Source organism: Ips typographus, linkage group LG4, assembly GCF_016097725.1.
Source record: "Ips typographus isolate SLU linkage group LG4, UJ_Ityp_2.0, whole genome shotgun sequence".
NCBI lineage: Eukaryota > Metazoa > Arthropoda > Insecta > Coleoptera > Curculionidae > Ips > Ips typographus.
In genome coordinates, this window is record NC_138425.1 from 5251692 (window position 1) to 5272135 (window position 20444).

Genomic DNA, 20444 nt, shown 5'->3' on the forward strand with positions numbered 1-20444 from the left:
TCTAGCAGCCAAACCGTGAAAACTACAACCTCAAAAGGAAATATTTTTGAGAAAGTCTAGACTATCTGTCAATGCCCTTTGGACGCAATTCTTCAAATAACAATGTTACTAAGGATCAAATAAAAAATCTTTATAATGTAAAAAAGTTTAAATTTGTGCAATTTAGCTTACTTAGGCAAATTTTGGTGTTGTCAAAATGTAATTTTTTCTCGAAAGTCAAAGGGCAACATTTTTTATTTTCTAAGATACCAAACTTGGGTCAGGACTTGGGTTACCTTTAGAATTTTACAACTTTTTTCTTTTTGCCATAAAACTACTAAATTTAACAAAATGTCACCCTTCAATAGTTTTAACCATGCTGCAAAAAACTGTCTACAAATACCTATTTTCAATTTTGACGCCCTCTATCGATCAAACGATACAAAACACGATCTTATGAAGGTAAGCATATTTTTGAAAAATTATTTTTATAGTTTTCAGTCTAATTATCAAAACACTTTGTCTGGTTTATTGCTGCACAAAACTGCTACTAAACTTCTTATTAGTGAATTTTTACCAGCAAATTTTGATTTGTCACCAAATTTGATTGTCTAATTAAACCAAACTTGTAACTATTACAGTTTAGAGGATAGCCATAGCAGTACAATGCAATTGTACCATCCTGTAATAAACATTGTCCATTTACAAATATAAAAATTATACACCACTCATTATTAAGTAGAAAGAACCATTGAAAATCAATGCTCTCGACAAAGATGGAAACAACGTTGAAAGTGAAATGTGTCAGCCTATCAAAGTTACGTCATCTGACAGTTGGCCACATGACCACTTTTCACTTTTTTCCATCTTTATTGCAAGCATCGATTTCCCATGGTTCTCTCTCCTTATCATTGAATGTAATTTTGAAATTTCCATACTTGTATACAAACATAATTAATTAGAAGGTTTCAAACTTTTTGGGTCTCAAACTTGCACTTAATTTAATCGTAAAACATTTCAAATGAAAGAAATATCGAAATTTGCTTTCAACTCTAGAAAACGTTCATAAAATTAAAGAATAAAATTACTGAAGTATTTAATTCGTGATAATAAAATTTATTTCACTATTAAAACGTTACAGTTAATTATTTACAAGTAGTGAACATAGTAAGTAAAATAATATAATTTAAAATAAATGCCTGCATATTCTTTCACCAAATCATAAAAAAAATTATTAAATTCGAGAATTAAAACAGATTTGTTTATACCACTGATTAACTTATTTAAAAAAAGAGAAACGAAAAACGAGAACTAGAGAAGAAAAAATTTCAACAAAACAGTTTTAGCGCTACGGATCATCTAGTCATCTTTTAACACACTGACGTTTCATTTCGCATAAATAATAAGATGGCGTCGTAAACAATTCTATGAGATTAATAGTATTAGGGAATAGTGTTCGGCTCATTTACTCTTCTTTACTTACATAAACGCCTTAAGCGATTCCAATTTTTTCTCAACCCAAAGCTAAAAAGAAATTTTATTAGTATTTCTACCGTCCTCCGTTTCATATTATTAAAAGGGTGTTTCCAAACATGTCTGAAATATTCTGAGAGAATTAAAATTGATGGAGATGCTAGTTTTTAGAGTGAATTAACGGAAATAAATTATCCGCATTATTTACAAGTGAGCCACTAAGAAAGGACCAACTACAGTTCAAAAAAGAACAATTAATTCCCTCTGGTTCTTGACAACTTCAGTTTTTTAAAAAGAAAATCAAACGCAAACTTCTGTTTTCGGTATAACAGATCAAAAAAGCGTTAAAAAAATATACATTTCCTGAAAAGAGAATTAATTAAGATATTAGAAGATGAATGCTTGAGAATGAGAAAAGATCAAATGAAGACAAATCAGGCTAGCCCAATGGTCAGAAGAAAATTTGAAAGTTTTCAAAACAGTCTAAAACCTTCCTTGACTCAAAAAAGGTAAAAAAATACATCTCTGAAAAAGTTTTGTTCTTTTTTTAAAGATTTTTTACAATTTTTATGCTTTTTTGAGAAAAATAGTTTTAATTTTTAAGCGCTTTTTTTTCACGATTTTAGTGCTTTTTAATCCGGACTCTACTTATAAACACAATTTAAGACAGTTTACGACAATCGGCTATAAATGTCAATTTACAGGTATGAAAATTTATTTTAAAACCCTATAATAAGAAAAGAAAACCAAATTGCCAAGTCAATACTTCAGATCAGAATTTCTAAATACAGTTCTGATAAACTTTAACCAACCCTTTAAAACAAAATTACAAACAGTAGTAAACTGGGAGTGCCATTAAAATAATCACATAAATTTAGACAGTTTATTTAATTTTGTACTAGGTCAATAAAAACTATACTCATAGCGGGTTTCTCCGAATTTACCACTTAGAATCATTTATGACATTTTCATAAAAAAATCTATTATTAGCATACACTAATTGCAAACAAAAACAGGTTAATATAGCAAACAGTGCCGATTTCAAACCTAATCGACTTGTACATTAAAAATACTTATTACTAAAAAATCATGAATATTTGAGACAAATTTGGAGACATCCCTTTTTTTGCAAATTTGCTTAACAGCTCAAATCACATCAAGCGCCAACGTAATAAAAATCGAGAAACAAAATCTGCTAATTACTTACAAAAACATTTTAATTTCACATTAAGTAGGACAGTTACAGGGTTCATCCGAAAGTAAAACACAAATTATTAACAGAAAAGACTTGTCCAGTAGATAGGCTTAACACTTACCGGCTATGCCCGAAATTGCCTCTGAAGCCGAATATTTGACGTCTACATCACTGTCTTGAATCAATTTGTCTAATACTGGTTTGACCTGGTGTAAAAAAAAAATTTTTAGGCTTGGAGCGGTTTTTTTGACGGGGTAACTTACCTGTGGTTGAATAACTGTTTGATCAAGCTGGGGAGCAATTTTATGCAATGTTTTTGCCACGTTAAATCGCACGTTAGCTATTTTGTCATTTGCCATACTTAAAACTGTGGGTAGTAATAATCTCGTCGTTATGTCACCACCACAAGCCTCTGCCAGAACATTGATGCAAAACAAGCATGTCATTCTGTAAATGTTTAGTTTTTTTTATATCATGATAACCAAAAATTTATTGAAGTTGAAGCGTACCTATATAAATAATTTTGATCTCTGGACATAGCGAGAATGTTGGGTATGATAGTGCTTTCAGCCCACTCAGCTCCAAACTGGTCAACTAATTTACGGAGATTCAGAGTGGCGGCTTCACGAATGGCGAATACATGATCCATTAGCCACGTCATGCATAAAGCGTTAAGTTTTTCATCAAAGAATTCCCTTCCTGGAAAATTATGACAATATTATTTCAAATTGAAGTTATAGTGGCTATCTAGAGAATAAAAAACACCACTTAGTTTCACAGTTTGGAAAAAATCTTTGTGATCATGTGAAATTGCTGTAATTTTTATTTTTAGCTCCATTTTGTTACTACTAAAATGACAAATGTCTAATAACTTTGAAATTTTAAATGAAAAGGTATAATAAGATCTACTGAAGCCTGAAAACTTGTTTTCAAAGAATTTGAATAGTTCAAAATCGGCCAATCGTAAACACTTACGATTAAAACATTTTTGTGGCATTTTAAAGAGAGCTTAAGAAAAGCATCATAGATTCACTGTTGTTCTAACTGTATTGATCAGGTTCAAATTGCCTTAACAATCATTTTTTATACACTCAAACTAGGGACCCTCCAATTGGGTTGAGGGATTTGCGAGGTGCTGGAGTTTGAAATTATGACACTTATTGTCAATTGTATCACGTATATTTCACTTTAATTACACGTAGTGATGCTTGATTCGAGCAATAGGTAAGGTAAACTATAATATAGAGTAGGGTGGCTGAGTAAAGTGCTAGAACCTTAGCAGGATCAGAGATAAGTTGCCTTATAGCAAGAGTTCCTTCAAAGTGAAGGATTTGGGGTTTGTTTTGGTTGACCGTCTTATTGGGACAGCGTTACTTGTTACGGGTTTGAGAGCTTGATTTAGAGAGTGAGATTATGGATGTGTTGAAAATAACAAGAGTACCTTTCAAAGTGAAGGATTTGGGGTTTGTTAGGGGTTTGAGAGAGTTTGGTTTGAATCGTAGCTTGATTTTATAGTCCACAATTCGGTTTCCCACAGCCGTCCAAATGGGCTATCTGGGATAAGCTTAAACAAAGAGGACTGGAAAGGGTCGTATTCTTCATTGTGCTAAAATATGAAACGGTGAAGCAACGGATAAGTTTTATTAGATCACATGCGAAAGTGACCGTTTTGGGTAAAAAATAACTGTTTCCTTTAAAGAAGTTAGAATTTGCCGCGCCCACGGAAATATTTTAACCATTTCGTAAATAATTTGACAGTCTAGTCTGGTAAAAGCTACAAGACTTGTTGAGGACCGAAAACCTTACAGTTTGACCAAATAAGACTTATATTTGCCTCAGTTCAAAGAACATTATACTAACAATAACTACTTTACGTATTTTGAAACGTTCTCAAGCATTTTCTGTCTTAATGTTTTCACCTTTATTGTAACTCCAAATTCACAAACAACACGGCGGTACTTAGAAAAGTCAATACAAAAACATCAGTTAGTTGCATGACAATGATTGCATTACAGATAGAAATCAACTACTTCACATTATTGCTCAAAAACAGTATTTGTTCAGCAAGATAAGTCATTAAATCTGTTTAGATCAATTACTCGGTTTATATTGGTTTTGTTAAGAGCCGCTGTACTGTTCCTCGATTTGAGTTTACAACAGTGGCGTGGCTGCGTCAATAAGTTACTACATTGCTACTATAAACTCGAAAATTTAACTAGAAAATGTTAAGAAATGAGTTGGGTAAGCAAGTATGGCCACTATAAAACTTCAATTAGAAAGAACATCAAAAGTGTTAGGTTCACAGCAGTCAAAAAACCTTTTTTAATAATATTAAAAGTAAGTTGAAAAAGGACGATTTTGGGAAAAATGAAAAGGAACTTTATAGAGGAAATATGACTTTTGTCTAAAGGACTCAGTAGCTTCGCAAATGCCGCAAAACAAACTTTGGAGCACTCACTTAACTTTATTTGAAGAAACATAAAAAACGTAAAATAATAAGGTTGTTCAAGTTTGTTAATGTTTAGAAGTTTGCTATGCCTTTTTATTGAAAGTTATTGCACATTTTTTAATTTAGTGGTAGCATAACGCCTCTTAGCAATGAATTTTTTCTGGTAGCTACATGTCTAACCAAGTTTTTTAAATCTTATTGCATAACTTGGGACACCTTGTACGGTGGAAGAAAAAACCAAAAAAAAAACAGTTGCATACACTTTTATGTTATAGAAATGTCCAGTAACCTGTTGGTATGGGCGGGAAAACTAAGACATAAAAGGGAGGTAAAACTGGCTAATTCACTAATATTTAAGCCAAACTTGTAATTCCGGTTAAATCGTGACTTCGACGATAATGTACTATTTTCAAAAACAGTTTTCTATGTTAATGTGTCAACATCGCATGTCAGCCATTTATTCAAATTTAAAACGACCGTACATTGAAAAATTTTGAATTTTTTATTTACTATTATTTGCACCGTCGTACTTTAAGCCAAGCTTAAGTTAAGCGTGCTTTGAACTACCATTTTTTTTACCTGCATTGTCGCAGGCTGAACCACACTTAACTGATCAATGTTTTTTCCTATACTTGTCAAACATTTTGAAGATGGCAACACCTTTGATTATACCAACCTATTATAAATGGAACACACAGTATAATATTAAATTTTCAGAACTCTTTAGATCGCGGCAGTTCAATTGTCTAGTTTTAATAAATTAATATGAAAGTAAAACCACTTTAATACTTAGTTGAACACTATACACAAAACTTACCCAGTTGTCCAGCTAACAAAGGCATATACTCGATAATAGCCGATCGCACTCTCCATTTTGAATCTTCAGCTAGTTCCACAATGGCGGGTAAGAGAGACTGTGACAATTGTTGAATGCCAATCACCTCGTTCACGCAGTCCAAGTTTGAAATTATGTTCAGTCTCACTTCTGGACATTCATCTTTCAACTGAGTTAAGAACAAAGGAAGTAAATGCTCTATGGTATTCTGACGACCTAGAATCGGACTGAGACCCATAATCACGGAAGCCAAGGCCGATTTAACGTGTTGATTTGGATCAGCAACCTTTTAAAAAAATTTACATGATTTACAGGAATTTTTATTAGCATTTTAAAGTAATTACTAACCAGTTCTTTTACGCAAGGTAGGATGTTTGTCATTATAATATTTTCTTGATGTGTCTTATCCAAATTTTGACAGAAATCTTTGACTTTATTAGCGGCAGCGGCTCTAACCTCTGCCTCAGTATCTTTGAGTAAACTTTGGAAAGCAGGGACCAGATCGGTTCTTGTGATTTCTGGTCCTACTGCTTTCTGTAGTTCTGTAAATTTGTCAGCCACCATGTATCTTACTCTCCATGATGTATCCCCTTTTAAAAACATTAAACTTAAATTTCAGAATTAAAATGTGCATTATAGGTAAATACCTGTACATTGTCTTAAAGTAGGCATTACAAGTTGCTCAACATCTTCTTGAGGCAATAGAGTTGCAATGCTTACACATGCTTCCACCGCTAAAAGCCGCACAGAGTCCTGTAAAAAGCCCCAAAATTGCATACAAACAAAAATTGTTTCAATCTCAACAATAAAATAACAAATACCTGCTCGTCCTGAGCTAAATTAACAAACATTGGAATCAAATCAGATTTTAAGTATTCCAATTCCACAACTTGGGCTAATTCTCCCAATTTAGTGGCCGCAGCACGGCGCACCATCGGAGTGTCATCTTGACACAAAGCTTTGAAATGAGACCTCAAATCGGCTTTCATAGCCGCAGACACTCTTGGATAAGATACCTGAAATATCAAAATTAAAATTTCACCTAAAAACAATAATCAAAACATTACTGAAAATAAACCACATCCGGATGTACGGGATGTAAACCAGTCTCCTGAACTCAATCTCTGAACTAATGGCACAAAATGCGTCTCCAAATCAGCAGGGCTGTGTTGTTGTGCCAAAATTCTCAGCGATTCCACTGCTTTGTCGCGTACTACCTGCAAATTACGCGCATTTACTAATGGTTCTTAAAAAGGCTCAAAATGACCACATACTGTCTCCTCTACAGTAGCCAAACTCTCAAGGGGAGGCAACAAACAATGAGCGTACTCAGGGCCTCCAACCAAAGGAATAAACTGACCCAGTTGCTCTGCCAGAGCCAAAAGAACCTCGTCCTCATCATATATAGTTTCAGTCAAGAAAGGGATCAATTCGGATCGTGTTCTTTCAACTCCAAGAGCCAATGCAATGGTGGAGAGCTTTTTGATTGAATTAAGTCGGAGCTAAAAAAAAAAGCTTTTTTTACAATTGTGATAAGTTAAAACAGAGATTATGTAGTAGAAAGATACACAAATATGAAAATGTATAATAAAAATAAATTGGAAATAATATTTTTTTCAATTTTGACCTTTTTTAGATAGCATTGTGCGCCACCTAACCCAAAACACTTACACCATCTTTTTAGAATTATGTGTTAAGTTTTGGTTTTGCACTCAGCATTCAGTTATTCAGAGAGAAGGTTATTAATTATTACTAACATACTTTTAATTTTTATTGTAATTAATATGAGTCTTAAAGGTGTGGTAGAGTATAGTTTATTCTTTTCTGAACGTAAATAAGTCTGTTTTGGACACAATCCCTAATGATATTTCCAAGAGAAAACCAGAGAAGTTGATCAGAAACAATGTTGCCAAATATGTCACCACAAACAATTATTTATCATTGCATACATAAGCAATATCATTTTGTCAATATTTTATGTTGTAGGATTAAATGGCCTTATAATATCTTCATCAAGAAACAATACAATAATTAATAAAATACATTTTTAATAGCATTCTTACTTTGATCAACATTGTTTTTACCTTTATTGAAAATAATATGAAGGTAGGACTACTAAAGAATAGTAGCCCAATGGTAAAGAGATTACTCTGTATTTTTTCTCAGTTGTTCAACTATTACTTTTCAATAAACATAAAACAAACTAATTTGTAGAACCAGAAAATAGTTTCACTCCTCCAGCATATATGGATGTAAATATTTTTAATTATTCCTAAAAATTAGGAGGATTATTTACTGTTAATTTGTGTTTCTTTTAAAATACCTTGTCATCATATACACCAAAGTTATTTAAGCAGGTTTAGATTAAATGCTACTTTGACTGTGACATTTTTTTATATGATCTGTCACAGTCAAAGTAACATTTAACTTAAACCTGCTTAAATACCTTGGGTGCATAAGATGATTAAAACTATACATACTGGTGACAGTTTCTTCCATTTTATTACAGAAGCAATTGTACTTAAACTTGAACAACTAGTCATATTATTATTAAGTTAAGATAGATAGATTATTTAGATCTTGCAATATTGTCACAATTGTCAATAAAGTTATTAACCTGTGAGAAATAACCAAAGTGGTTATATTTTAGTCAATAATTCAATAACAACAGAATTATCATTAACAAGTGTACCACAATAGTTCTTAAAAAAATAATATCATTGTTATTAAATTAAATGCTAAACTAATTTTCTGAAGCTCCTGAATCCTAATAATATCTCAAGATGTTGACTGAAGTGACTATAGTTCAAGCATTAATTAAATTGAAAACACTTGTTCACATTATTATTTGCTCAATTACTTGATAAATATTATAGAACTAAAAAATACACTATTTTGTAGTGGTGTTATTGTAGCAATGTTTTCCATGAAAAAAAAGTTATTGCTACATCACTAAAAATGTGATAAATTCTACAACCTTTACACAAGCCTTGAAGTAAGACACAACTTTACAAGCAGTTGCTATTTCAAGATAGATTTTACCATATATTAAAAAACGCTAACTTAGACTAAACAGAGCTGTGATCATAAAATATTAACCCTGTTTTTTTATATTAGTTTAGGGCTTATCATCTATGAAATTACAGTAAAGCTTACCATTAAGTGGAAACATTGGTGGACACAATATTCAGAAAATACATTGACAAGAAACACTCAATTTATTTTTGATGTTGGATACATTGTGTGTTAAGACTTATCTGCTAACTTACCAGTGCTTTAAAAAATAAGTCTTGAGAAACCATATACATACAACAAAATATATAAAAAAATAGAAAACCATAGTGCTAAGGCTGCTAGAAGCTACTCAACAAAATGGTGACCAATTGAAGTTGGACATGAACCACCTCAATACTCAGAAGTGTGTTTTGCATTCTGAAGAAATTAATTAAAAGTGACATTAATAATTTTATGTGAAATTAGTGAAAGTAAATTTTGTGGAAGTTTAATTTAAACTACTTTCAGCTTTTTTTATCTCTATTTTTGAATTAAATATACTTTTTTATTCCATGCACTTGTCAAGAAAAAAACTTGATGTGTGTGATAATTTGATTTGAGTTGAAGAATAATTTTTTTTTACATCACATTGATTTTATGTGAATGAAAAAGAGGTAGGTACCTACTCATTTCAGTTAAATTCACCATTAATGTAAAATTAAGGTAACTTTATATATTTTCAATTAGCATTTTAAATGGCTGTGGGTATTTTTTGGTGGTTAGTTTATACCAAAAACCAAAATGCAAAGGTTACTGTTTTGCAATGTAGAAAAAATAACTGGGGATCATTATGAACACTGTAATTAGCTTAGTTATCTTATTAAACGTTAATTAACTAGAAAAACGATGATTAAGAATTTATACAAAAAGTGTATCACATTGTCCTCTAGATTTAGGTTGGGTTAGTGAAATTAGCTGACCCCTATACTTGACAGAATAAAAATAGTTTACAAGTTTTATTTTTAGTAAAAAATTGATCGTAAGCTAATGATTTACCTGAACATCCTCATTTTTGAGTTCATCTATGAGTACCGCGATGGGATACAAGGAATCGTCACCCGCCGAGTCGCTGGCTGCCATTGTAGAGTCTAGTCCAGTAGAAAACGTCGATATCGTCGTCTTTACTTGCTTTATTTAAACTCCGTTACACACCTAATAAGATCGTGACCACACCGATAACAGATTACAGTTTCGATAGCTGAAATACACCGATTTTACTCACAAATTTTAAATAAACGTTGCAGAAAATTCCAAGCAACGGGCCTTGTTTTGCGATTTCCGGCATTATGCACCGGGGGCGCCACCCGTCATTATACTAATCAACAATTGACATTATCGACGTTTAATTGACAGATTTATCAGGTAAACCAACAGCTGTATTTTGTAGCCACTCACCAGTGTTGCCATTTGTGTTATTGTGAATCTCTTATTTTATCTATGCACATGTAAATGCACATCTTGTGCAAGGACGGTAAACAGTACAGGATTGCTCGATCGGCCGATTTTGTTTCCCGGCGGCGAATGAATTCTGACGTCACAGTGGGCCTTCGGGCGCACAATACGCTAAATATTCGCCCGAGACGCTATGTACGAGATTGTCAAGGGTGCCTGTGATTTCGGTTTACTCCGACCCCATGGTGACGTAAAAATCGTCACCGGCCCGAGCCGATACCGGCAAGATTGCGCTTATGGGATTAAGCACTCCTGTACTGTTTACAATCCTTGCATCTTGTGGTTCCATTTGTTCCTGAAGTGGGGACGCTAGTACCGTAAACTCATTCGTTTTAATTTTAACAAGACCAGAGACTTAAAAAGTTTTAAAGTCTGTCACATGGTACACAGTATGCTTGCAAGTAAATCAGTCATGTGATGCACTGTCAAACTAGATGTGCCAACTTTAAAAACCTTCGAGCAAAAAGAATCAGGAGGTAGCAAATACCCCGTTTGTGCATTAAGCGACCGAGACGGAAGTCGCCATCTTTGTCCCCCCACATTCGCTTACTGCGCAATTGAATGAAACTGAAGTTAATCGTAAAACAGTTTTGTTTATATTTGGTGGTATGTGAAGTTAGCTAAAAACCGCAACGATTTGTTGTTTTTGTTTGTTTTGCTTTTCGGTCCGTTAAAGGTTAATTTTTGCAAACTTAAATTAGTTGAATTATTATTGACGAGTTGATTTGTGAATAGTGGGCAACAGCAGATTGATTATCGTCACTGATTTTCTGACAGTTTACGGCCGCCATACTGTCCTCCATTTTTGTCCCCCTCTTTGATTGCTACTGCTCCTTCCTGCTATATTTTTTTTATTCATTGCTTTTGAACCAATGTTTGAAAATCAGAATAATCAGATGATTAATGTCAACATGTTCCTTCCCATCCCTTTCTAATCTAAACAATTAAATGTTTTGGAGAACTGATATTGAAGGAATAACGTCATTGTAAACTTGAATGAGTCATATTTTTTAAATAATTGATTGTTTTGTATTAAGTTTGGTGTAGTTTAAAGATTTTCAGTGCCTTTTAACAGATTAAAGTAGAGAAAATAATGTTTTCCAGCAGTCCTAATTACACTAAATTGAAAACCAACTTAAGGCTTGCCATAACTCGCCTAAAGTTGTTGGAGAAAAAGAAGTCTGAACTCACTGAGAAGTCTAGAAGAGAAATTGCAGACTACATCAGTGCAGGAAAGATTGAAAGAGCCAAAATTAGAGTAGAGTATATTATTAGGTAAGGTTCAACATTAACTTAAATGAATATGTGCTTACAAAGTGAATGTTACAGAGAGGATTACCTGGTTGAGGCACTTGAAATAGTAGAAATGTACTGTGATTTATTGGTAGCTCGATTTGGTCTGATACAAAATCTAAAAGAACTGGATGAAGGCATTGCAGAAGCAGTTTCCAGTATCATTTGGGTAGCTCCAAGACTACAATCAGACATTCAGGTATTTGTTTCAATTAACATATTTGACTACCTGTTAGCAATTTTCAATGTGTACTACAGGAAATAAAAGTAATTGCTGATCTTCTAACTGCAAAATATGGACAGCAATATGCAGAAGCATGCCGAATAGAGTCAGTAGACACTATAAGCCCAAAACTCAAGCACAAACTTTCCATACAGAGCCCTCCAAAAATTCTTGTTGAAAAATATGTTATAGAGATTGCCAGTGTGTTCAATATACCCTATGAGCCAGATCCACAAGTTATGGCTATGGAAAAAGGTTATTAACTATTATTTTTTTGTAATTAATAATGTTGTTTCTAATGCTTTCACTTGTATAGGAAATGATGCATTACTGATTGATCTATCTGCTGACAACAAAAATAATTTGGGTGGAGGTCCTAATGGTGGTATGCCACAACCACCTGGCTTTGTTGGATTCCCACAAGCTCCCACTATTCCTCCATTATTGGATCCTCCAGCATTTTCTTATCCTGTAAGTTATATTAGGTAGTTTTCAGTGACAAGAAGATTAAATATTTTTGTGGATTATTTAATTTTCTCATGATTATTTACTTTGATGTAATCTAGAACTTAGACTGTAATCCTAATTTGTTTTCCTGTAGAATATTGGCCCTGAGAAAGCTGGTGGTCCTTCAGCTCCTCCCCCATCTTTTAACTATAACATACCTCCATTTAGTGATGAAAAGAAAGAATCTAACACTGATTATTTGGTGAGTATTGTGAAATTTCTTATAGTTAGTGTACCAGGTGTGGGCTTTTATTTTTTGCTTCATTTACTTTTTTTTGCATTTTGTAGCTAGTTGTTGCATTTTTTTTTTAGGATAATTTGCCAACTTACAGCATGGTGTTTCCCAACTCTAAGGTAGGTGTTTGGTATTAAAACTTTTGATAGATCAAATTGTAATGTGACAATTTACTGATTTATAGGGTGGTTCTGGTGGAGAAAGTAGTGGCACATCAAGTGATAACATAAATGAGGTAGGATTTTGAGAATGATTACATATTTTTTGTGTGCATGTTGTGATCTTTGAAGAGCAACAGATAGGTGTGGGAATGGGAAGATTTTATTTATTAATTCACTTGTATTTGAATCTTCAAAGAAAAATTTGTCAGTATTAGACAACAATAAAAATGGTTGCTAAGTGCCTGTATTAGTAAATCAATCAATGGCAATAATGAGTCAAAAAAATCCAACTACCTTAGTCAGTATCTTAAATTTATCAATGTAAAGGAAAGGTAGTGTTTCCGATAATATGATAAACTGTCAGACATAAAAACTAGAACTTTAAACTAAACCAATTAATAAAAAAAAAAACAATATTGAAGGCAGCTGAACATAATAATAAGGAATCATTTATTTAGGACATTATACAGTGTGTCCGTAAAGTCGCGCATAAATTTTATTAAAAATCAGGGATTTGCGTTCTGGGAAAACGCTCGGACACGTCAATATTTATTTTTTATTGCGATTTTTTTGATAATAAATTCATATATACAGGGTGACCCAAAAACCAGTTACGACTGTCAACTTTAATTTTTCAAATAGAAGCCTCTATTTTTTATTTCATTTTTGGATTATGCATCCAATTCCAAGTATAACCTAACCTAACCTAACTTAATCTAAATATTAATTGAGTTATTTTAACTCATTTTTGGGTCGCCCTGTATACATTAATTTATCATCAAAAAAATCGTAATTAAAAATAAATATTGACGTGTCCCAGCGTTTCCCCAGAAAACAAATCCCTGATTTTTAAGTATATATCAAAATTCAGTGTATATCAAAATTAATATACCTACCTATTTAGTCTCAATATGCACACAAATTAACACACTATACTATAGGTCAATCTCATCCTTATAATAAATAAAGTGTTTCTAGCATATTAAGATTATTTAATTAAGAAAGTGTTGATTGATAACCATTTGGTTTAGTTCTGATTATAAATGTGCAACACATTTCAGAATACGGACAAACCAAAACCTCAACCGAGAACAAAATTCAACAATGATTTTGATTTGAATGATTTACCGAGTGTGCCAAATTTACCTCCGAGTGGTTCTAACAATGCAAACGACGAGGAAGTTGATTTTGATGACCTTACAAGAAGATTTAATGAGCTCAAAAAAAGGTATTAATATACCTCCGCGATGTCAAGTTATATAGCTTGATTGTTCGTCTATAAGCTCTATTATGTATTTTTAAGTTTGATATTTAACCCTATTTTTGTTGTACTTTATAGTATTTCATATGTCTAACATATTTTTATCAATCACGTTGTTTAATCGCTTGATACAATAAAGGTAATGTTGTATTTTTTAACTATTTTTCTTTAAAAAGGTATAATGAAGATAAAATAGTTTGGACAGGGTGTTCCGCCGCATCCTCCTCCTCTTTCCATTATCCTCCAAAGGATGTAGTGACACCATTTTATATTTGATTCAGCAGGTTTTGTTTGGTTTACCGGCAGTTGGAGATCTGCCTCTTGCCTTCTACTTTCCCTTCTATGATTAGTTCCTAATCTTCTAGCTATATGCCCAAGGTACTGCAGATACATCAGCATTGGACGTGGACCAATTTCTTATAATACGAATACGACGGTTCGGTGTTCTGTCCACGATACTCTTAAGAGTCGTCTATAAACCCATATTTCGAAAGCCTCTATTCTGTTTTTATCTGCTTTGTTTAAAGTCCATGTTTCCGCTGCGTTGCAATGGGGAAGACAAGAGCATCAACTAGACGGAGTTTCGTTGTTTTGGTGATATAGATCTGTCTTTCCATATTTTATTTAGCTTGGTAGTCGCTGATCTTACCATAGTCAGGCGACGCCGTATTTCGCTTTCACATTTCCCAGTGTTGGTAATCAAGGAACCAAGATAATTGAAATTGTTTACCACTTATTCATAGCCTATAGCAATTTCTGATATTTGTGGAGAATTGTTGTCTTGTCTATCAACTATCATTATTTTCGTTTTAGTTTTATTTATTTTTAAGCCATATTTTTCGCTAATAACTGACAGTCTGCTCATATTTTCCGTTATTTCTGGTATTGTTGACGGTATGATCAGTGTGTCGTCGGCGTAACGGAGGTTGTTAATCCGCCTTCCACCAACTGGTATTCTAACTCCTGCAGTCGTTTTGAAGCTCCCCGAGTAAATCCCGTCGATTCTGACTTTCGCGCTCTTTTTCTGATAGAGGTTGCACACCAGTTGAACCAGAGGTGTTTTGGCGTTTCCATTTCCTCCATTATAGTCCACAGGTAGCTCCAGTTTACTTTATCAAATGCTTTTTGATAGTCTACAAAGCAGAGATACATTGGGATATTAAATTCTCTAGCTTTTCCAATAAGTTGCCTGGCATTTAATATTTGTTCCTCAGTTCCTTTTTCTGGGACAAAACCTGCTTGTTCCTCTGAGAGCTGCAGGAAACGAAATGGCCCGGGTTAAGACGGTTATGTATGATATGGAGGAAGATCTTATTACTAGCGAGAGAGATAAGAGAAACCGTCTTGTAGTTGTTGCCTTCCAGGTGCGAACCTTTTTTGAATATTGTAATGAACAGCGACTCTCCCTAATTTTTAGGCCACTGTCCTGTTTTCCATAGGACAGTGCCCTGTATTCCGCATCGTCGTGTTCAATTTAGGTAAGTCAAGAAAAAAAACAACATAAATATTTACGTTTATTGTTATAAGCGGTGCATTATAACAGTCCTTCCAGCAGGACAAAAACGACTCACTGGTATAATAAAAAAATAGCACACATAATTAGATTAAAAAAAAAATCTTTTCATATACCAAGTGTTACCAGGTTTATTTACTTATACAAACAGTTAGATACAGTTCAAAAGATGTAGCCAAACTGACCAAACATCTAAACGCCAAAAAAACCATCGTATAACATATTATATTTATTGACTTTCAACTTCTATGCTTGGAGTGACTATAAATACTGGCTAGAGATGTAAGTATAAATAAATAAAATGATCAAAAACTCTCTATATACTTCTTATAGAAGTGGAAAATCATCACTCTGTATATTTAATACAACATATTGTAGTCTTTTAATGTAATATACATTCCAATTATAATAGCATGATTCCCATTCGTAAATTACCAATTTATCACAGATTTATTATGTAGTGTAATTAGTTTTGGCACAAACAGGAACGTAATCTTTAAAAATCACTGTTACAATAAGTAATGATCAATCGAAATTAACCATTTTGGTGATGGGTTCACCAGGCTTCGCTACAATTTCCTTCCAAAACGGTTCATTTTTATCAATTTCAATCTTTCCCAGTAAAGTTTTCTTGCCTAGTACATTCTTACTTAATAATCTCACTAAAATTTTTACGTGATTTAACATAAAGCTATTCACATTCGCCCTTAATGTAGCAGTATTGGTTTCGAGTTTTAAACTTATGGTAGGATCGAAACGATCACTTTTCTTTTTTTGGATAATGTCGTTGCTTTCGAATGCTTGTATTTTGATGTACAATTGGCCTGAAAGAAAACCAAATGTAAAATTCCCTGAATACCATCCCAAAATATACCAAGTACCTCCAATTTTTTCATGTTCTTGCATAGTTTGCAAACTACACCTAAATTTAGTAATAGTTATTTCGACCACATCGTTCGTACCATCTTCACTCACTGAGTACTGCAACGTCATTTCAACGCAGCCCTTTTTGCCTTCTCTCTGTAATAGAAAAGAAAAGTCATAAATTTCAATAAGGTTGAGCAATGCAAATTGAATAATAAATCAACTTACTGGCTGGGACTGAATACCGCTGGTAATTTCCTTTATACTCCTCCACACATCTGGAGTGCTTATTACGCCGTTTCTAATAGTTTGCGTGAAATTTTTCCTGTCCAAATTATAAGTTACTGCGCCGATAGTCCTGCGGTCTTTTACTGAATTTCTGTTTTTGAAAATATTAATTTATGAATCAGTTGTAGTTGCGTTTGCAATTACCTGAAACTTCGCCTGCTAAAGCTTCTACGAACGTTATTCCGCAAAAAATCGCTACTTTCATCAAAGGAAAAGAACCGTCTCATTATTCCTTTGGCTTGAGCTTTGGAGGGTTTGCTCTCCTCTTCACAGTCATCGAATGATGCGTATATGGTAAAAGACACAAATTTCCCTTTAAGGGTGGGAGCGACTTTCTTTTCTGGAGCAATATTTAAGTTAAAGGCGAACTCTTCATTTATCGTTGGCCAGCAGTCTTTTACAGTTTTAGTTTCAAATTTTTCTTTATTGGGGAAAACAGTGACCTAAATAGAAAATATTGTGTCATTAGTTTAACATATGGTGCCGTCTTTAAATGGTTATTTGCAAGTTATAAAGTTTAGTACACGTAAACAGTTTAAGGAATGGTATGTATGTAATGTAAACGAATAAGTAGTTAATTTGAGTATATAGAACTTTGGTTTATTGCCCTGGATTCTAGAAGCAACAAATAAAAGTTGTCATGACCTAATTATGTATCTTCAGGAATTGTTTGCAAAGAAAAGCTTTCAATTGCCACAATATAAATTTGATTCTTTAATAAAGCATTATAAGTACAATAGTCACGCTTATTTAAAAAAAAATGATAAACGTGTCTAAAGTGACGACACATCATCAAAGAAAGATAAAATCTAATACCAGGTATCAAATATGCTTTGGAATCTACACGTTAGGGTGATATAATTAGATATAATTGTCAGTGCAAAATAAAGATAAAACCAAAATACCTTAACTACGTATCCTTTAACGCTCATAGGCCCATATTCAGAAGGAAGTTGTTTAGCACCAATAACTTTAACATTTAAAATTCCTAGCCGCTCGTCAAATCTCACTTTAAATCCTATTTGGGGTTCACTAATTTTCACCAAATTTTCACTAGTTACACTTCCAGTTCTGTTTAAAAAATTCATCAACCTGTTCATTTTCTGCTCCATGTTGTATCGTCGCGATGCACTACATCTACTGAAGTCTTAAAAACATCGCGGGTACGCGGCCGCACTATAATTGTCAATTTAAATAAATTGAGAATTGAAAGAGCACAAAACACAATTAGCACGGTAATTGATCGGATGCATATTGGTAATTAGTGACGATTACGACAAGGTACTTATCTTATCATTTTGTGTTGTGTATATCTTGCCAGGAGTTGGAGCCTGACTGAGTGTTTTTGCTTTCTTGAACAGGCTTTAGATACGAGAATTAAGATTAATTGTAATTTAATATTTTGTATATGAATAGTGCTATATTAGGTTTAAGACTATGTTTGAACCAGTTTTTTCGTGACGGTCAGTATAATAATTGTTGTAGTGGGTACCAAGTACGACAAAAGCGACTATTCAATTATTACATCCTAAATTACGGTCTGACGCAAAATGAATAATTTCAAGGTGACAAAAACCAAAAGAATAATGAATATTTAGAATCAATTTGCAAACATTTCTATATCTATCGTTATTAAGTCACGTTTGTTTTGATAAAGATTTTGAACTGATCAAACTTCATCAGTATAATTGAGGTTGAACCTGATATGATTTTTTTAAACTTTTCAAAGGTTAGGCAACGGTAAAATTATAGTTATATTAACAATGCAAAAAACACCTGGCTAACTTAAATGGTGATTTCAACGTTATTAATTCATTATGCCAATAAAGGTCAGTCCGTAAAATAATAACCACGGTCAAAGTCAAGTACTATTTTCAGAGGATTTGTAGGTGCAAATGGTGGGTAGTTAGTAATAGATGAAGAAAAACTAATTTCTTGGTGGAAATTTACGTTAAAAGCGAAAATTGGTTGCTGATGGGTTATGGCAGGGCTCAAAGAGCAAAGCCAGATTTAACTTATAACATTTGTTTTCTCATTTATAGAGATCCTACAGAATCTCTTGAGTTTCGTCATAAATTAGTAAATTTTCTGAATTTTGAGAAAGAGTAAAATGATCAGGGTTGTTTCCAAACAAACTTTTTCTTTATTTTTGTGCTATCCATTTTTGTCTGCTGATTGATAGCAAGAGGAATATGGAATAAATTCTTTGGGCAAGTAGATGAAAGCTTGGGGATCTCGCTCTTTTCTAGTCAATTAAAAAATAGAATAACAATGTTAAAAAATGAAAAATGTTCTAACTAACACAAAAATCTCTACTTCCAAGTGCTATAAGTACAAATTTTTAGTTGTTAAAACTATCTTATGACACCTCCAAAGTTGGCTTTTTTTCTCAAATATAAATAAAGTATTAATATATCCTGCAGTAATTTATTAAAATTCAATAAAACCTCTAGATTTTATGTTATTTAATGACTCTGTAGATTCATACGGACGTAATCAAAGGCATAAATAACTTATTTAGCTTCCAATGATTGAAAAGACGAGACAACATATGTTTGACATGTGTAGTGTTTCTGTAATTGGCACACATCAATAATACATCTTTATATCAGGATTTTATTGACGAGTAGTCGATAATCAACAGGGACGAGGTTGCATATTTTGTATGGGTACTTGACCTTATCAGTTTGTTACGTATTTCCTATAAAATATGCCACTTTGGTTTGCAATTTTTATGGCTTAATATTTATTGAGTCCTCTATATAGTAAGTAAGTTTAGACTTTTGGCAAGTTTCCAACATCAAAATCCCAGTCTATTGATGTTTAGACAGAAACAAATCTGGGGCCTTTAGGAGTAGGTATGGAGAATTTGGTAGCTCAATTGAAAGCCTATTAATCCATTTTCTAGAATAATGTTCATCCACATCAGGGTAGTTCATTTAGTACACCAATATTAACCTTATTTGTAATTTTAGAAAGAGATTTTATAAAGAATGTTAAAAACATTGCTAATTTTTCAAATTATAGCTCTGCAGAATACGTATACTCAATTCAATTTATCAATACTTAGAATTAATTCTTGATGATGAGTACTTTATAGTCATGTAGTTACAAATAATTTTTCAAGAATAACCAAATTACATGAGAAGCTTGGAAATGTATTTACACTTCTCAGAGAAGTGTTTGTTGCAGATTAAATTCGGGATTAGGCTTATCAGAGGCTGCGTCAAGCATATAATAAATATAGGTATGTACAGTGGGTTCCAAAGACTGAAATTGGTTCTACGACTGGTAATAACATATGAAGGGTGCACGGGAAAAACAAGCTAAGTCAATTTTTGGCCAAATTGAGAAAACAGTGTCACCCGATAGACAATAGCGATGCTATACAGGGTCCAAACTTAGTCAGAAGAAAAACGAGCTACGTCGTCTAATAGAACATATTTTAGGATAGGCGTACACGGGAATGACCTACTTACCTTTCAATCTTTTTAGTAACTAATTAGTTTAATAATTTTTTATCAACAAAAAAAAACAAGGTTTCAACTAATTATTTTTTGACATACATTTTAATTTATGAATTACCTTGTTTGCTACTTAAGTTTGACGAATTTAATATTTATAATATAAATCTGGTGAAAAACAGGCTAAGTCAAGACCTA

The 20444-nt window shown here is 32.9% G+C and overlaps 3 protein-coding genes across 4 annotated transcripts; 1 reads left to right on the forward strand and 2 right to left on the reverse strand.

Annotated features, from left to right (window-relative positions):
• Window positions 1-1074: 1074 nt before the first annotated feature.
• LOC145728732 (serine/threonine-protein phosphatase PP2A 65 kDa regulatory subunit-like) lies at window positions 1075-10360 on the reverse strand. The gene is made up of 12 exons (XM_081979190.1): window positions 10208-10360; window positions 9982-10137; window positions 7206-7433; window positions 6999-7148; window positions 6753-6947; window positions 6579-6684; window positions 6280-6521; window positions 5914-6217; window positions 3157-3346; window positions 2911-3094; window positions 2769-2853; window positions 1075-1503 (listed from the first exon to the last, which is right to left on the reverse strand). The coding sequence occupies exons 2-12, from the start codon at window positions 10063-10065 to the stop codon at window positions 1493-1495; spliced, it is 1779 nt and encodes a 592-aa protein (XP_081835316.1). The 5' UTR covers window positions 10066-10137; window positions 10208-10360; the 3' UTR covers window positions 1075-1492.
• Window positions 10361-11332: 972 nt separating this feature from the next.
• Ist1 (increased sodium tolerance 1-like protein) lies at window positions 11333-14275 on the forward strand. Of its 2 annotated transcripts, XM_081977538.1 has the most exons (8): window positions 11336-11712; window positions 11767-11929; window positions 11989-12208; window positions 12270-12424; window positions 12555-12662; window positions 12773-12814; window positions 12880-12930; window positions 13918-14275. In XM_081977538.1, the coding sequence occupies exons 1-8, from the start codon at window positions 11531-11533 to the stop codon at window positions 14089-14091; spliced, it is 1095 nt and encodes a 364-aa protein (XP_081833664.1). In that variant the 5' UTR covers window positions 11336-11530; the 3' UTR covers window positions 14092-14275. The 2 variants fall into 2 exon arrangements, with proteins under 2 accessions (XP_081833666.1, XP_081833664.1); XM_081977540.1 differs by lacking the exon at window positions 12773-12814 and having other exon boundaries at window positions 11333-11712.
• A 1343-nt stretch (window positions 14276-15618) lies between these two features.
• On the reverse strand, window positions 15619-18134 carry LOC145728099 (uncharacterized). Its single transcript, XM_081978096.1, has 5 exons — window positions 17688-18134; window positions 16927-17225; window positions 16723-16873; window positions 16512-16650; window positions 15619-16454 (listed from the first exon to the last, which is right to left on the reverse strand). The coding sequence occupies exons 1-5, from the start codon at window positions 17892-17894 to the stop codon at window positions 16156-16158; spliced, it is 1095 nt and encodes a 364-aa protein (XP_081834222.1). The 5' UTR covers window positions 17895-18134; the 3' UTR covers window positions 15619-16155.
• Window positions 18135-20444: the final 2310 nt, after the last annotated feature.